The sequence below is a fragment of the Pseudopodoces humilis genome, chromosome 2 (assembly GCF_049639895.1).
Source record: "Pseudopodoces humilis isolate 2021_Gansu_Grassland_sample_001 chromosome 2, ASM4963989v1, whole genome shotgun sequence".
Taxonomy (NCBI): Eukaryota; Metazoa; Chordata; class Aves; order Passeriformes; family Paridae; genus Pseudopodoces; species Pseudopodoces humilis.
The window spans coordinates 18021460-18023656 of record NC_142201.1 but is presented as its reverse complement, the minus strand read 5'-3'; the positions used below and the strand labels follow the sequence as shown (position 1 = coordinate 18023656).

Sequence of the window (2197 nt, the reverse complement as noted above, 5' to 3'; positions counted from 1 at the left end):
TCCGTCCTGCGGCTGCCTCCCGTCGGCCGCGACCGGGGCAGGGACCGAGGAGACTGGGGCGATGCTCAGCTACGAGCCGGGCTGAAAGCTCTGCTTGTGTCTCTGCGTGTGTCTGTGTGCGTGTCCGTGTGTGTGTAGCTTTGTGTGCGTGTACGCGTGTGCGCGGGGACGAGGAGGGCCGGGCGATGAAGGGAGGGGAAGGAAGCAAGGCGGGGGGAGAAAGAAGAAGAGAGAGAGAAAAACGCGGAAAGCGGCAAAATGGTTAGTGGTGACATCACCGTCATTTGCATAGGCGCGGGGATAAAACCGCCCCGCCAGCGAGAGCCCTTTATACTGGCGTGCGGAGCGGCGGCAGCAGCGAGCGGCGGGACTGAGCATCACCGCGCGGCGACACCGGTGGGTCCCGCCGCACCCCCCAGGCACCCCCCGGCTCCCTCGGCACAGGCACCGTGAACCCGGCACCCCTGCCGGGGGGGACCGCGGGCAGGGCAGGGCAGGGCGCGGGGGCTTTGTCCGGGGGGGTGCGAGGAAGGCAGGGAGGGAGGGAGGGAGGGAGTGGGCTATTGTCCGCGTGGGGGTATTGTCTGAGGGCGCGCTGCTGCAGGGCGGTGGCGTCCGAAGCTCAAGGCGGCTTTGTTGCCGTCACAGGGCTATATTTTTTAATTACTTCTCCTTTAACGAGTTAAAAGCGCGGTTAGCGCCGGGTGCCTCCCCCCTATTGTACTCCGCAGCGCGCAGATAGTGGGAGCTGCCCCGGTGGAGGCTGGCTGCGAACAGCAGCGCCCGGGATGCTGGATTATACAGACACTCGTAAAAATGAGTATTATTTTTAAATATGTGGGGAGCGAAGCGTTTCCCTTGCAGCGAGGCTGAGCGTGCGGGTCCCCGCGCTGGGCGCGGCGGGCGCGGCCCCGCGGGGGCGCCGGGGGGGCCGGGCAGCCCTGGCCGGGGGTAACGGGCTCTTCCCCTCCGTGCGCAGAGAGAGGCACCTGCCAACATGTCCGACAAACCAGACATGGCTGAGATCGAGAAATTTGACAAGTCCAAATTGAAGAAGACAGAGACGCAAGAGAAAAACCCGCTGCCTTCAAAAGAAAGTGAGTGAGGGCAGGCGGCAGGGAAGAGCAGGCACGGAGGGAGGGACCGAGGCAGGGAAGGAGGGAGACGGGCAGGGAGGGAGGGAGGAAAGGATGAAGGGAGGGAGGCGGGAGGAGACAAAGAGGGGCGGCAGGCGGGAGCCGGGGGTGCGGCGGCTGTAGGGTGGAGGGAGGATACACGGCTGTGTCAGCTAAACAGCGGAAACCTGAACCCACCGCCTAGCAGCGCTTAATTTACAATTATTTACACCCTGTTTTGATCTTTAGCTAAAAAATATACATTTATTTTAGCAATTTATAGCACTTGTCATGTGAATGCATTCCAGATTCTCGGTTTTCATTTTGTTTTCTCCTTTTCTGTTTTTTTCCCCCATTTTAGCAATTGAACAGGAGAAGCAAGCGGGTGAATCGTAATGAAATCTGCCCTTCCAAATTATGCACTGTACATTCCACAAGCATTGCCTTCTTATTTTACTTCTTTTAGCTGTTTAACTTTGTAAGATGCAAAGAGGTTGGATAAAGTTTAAAATGACTGTACTGCCCCTTTCACATCAAAAGAATAGAGAGAACTACTGACACTGAATGAAGGCGCTGCCTTTCCCTCTGCCTGTCTGGCTTTGGTCCTGGTGGCATGAAAGAGCTTGCATGTTGATGAAAGAAGAACTTGGGTGGGACTACAGTAAACTAGAGTAACACACGAATAAATGCAAAGCTGTACCAAGGTCCTGCGAGCTGTAAAATGCAGTTAATCGAGTGCCATTTTTTTTTTTTTTTTTTTTGTTCAAATGATTTTAATTATTGGAATGCACAATTTTTTTAATATGCAAATAAAATGTTTTAAAACCTGGATGGTATTTATGTCCTCTATTTGGAGAACTGTATCAATGGATAAGAAGCATAAGAGCCGGTACTGAGACACAGGATACTATAAAACCTTTGGAGATGCCTCAAACATCAGCCACCATTCTCAATTTTTTCAATATGTATGCTCACCAATACATAAAACTTGTGATGCTCGAAGCTAGTTTTAAGACAGATTTCAGTAAAAAATTGCATATCTTTTAATTTTTCACCATGTGAGTATATCCCTTTAAGTATTT

The 2197-nt window shown here is 52.9% G+C and overlaps 1 protein-coding gene across 1 annotated transcript; it reads left to right on the top strand.

The window, feature by feature from the left end:
* Positions 1-274: 274 nt before the first annotated feature.
* On the top strand, positions 275-1944 carry TMSB4X (thymosin beta 4 X-linked). The gene is made up of 3 exons (XM_014248607.2): positions 275-396; positions 980-1097; positions 1477-1944. Exons 2-3 carry the CDS (start codon positions 998-1000, stop codon positions 1509-1511), a joined length of 135 nt encoding a protein of 44 aa, XP_014104082.1. The 5' UTR covers positions 275-396; positions 980-997; the 3' UTR covers positions 1512-1944.
* Positions 1945-2197: the final 253 nt, after the last annotated feature.

Bases quoted from the DNA above. Each gene is read 5' to 3' on its own strand.
- TMSB4X (XM_014248607.2), top strand. From the start codon at position 998: ATGTCCGACAAACCAGACATGGCTGAGATCGAGAAATTTGACAAGTCC. The intron at 1,098-1,476 runs GTGAGTGAGGGC...CCCCCATTTTAG, and splicing joins CCCGCTGCCTTCAAAAGAAA to CAATTGAACAGGAGAAGCAA.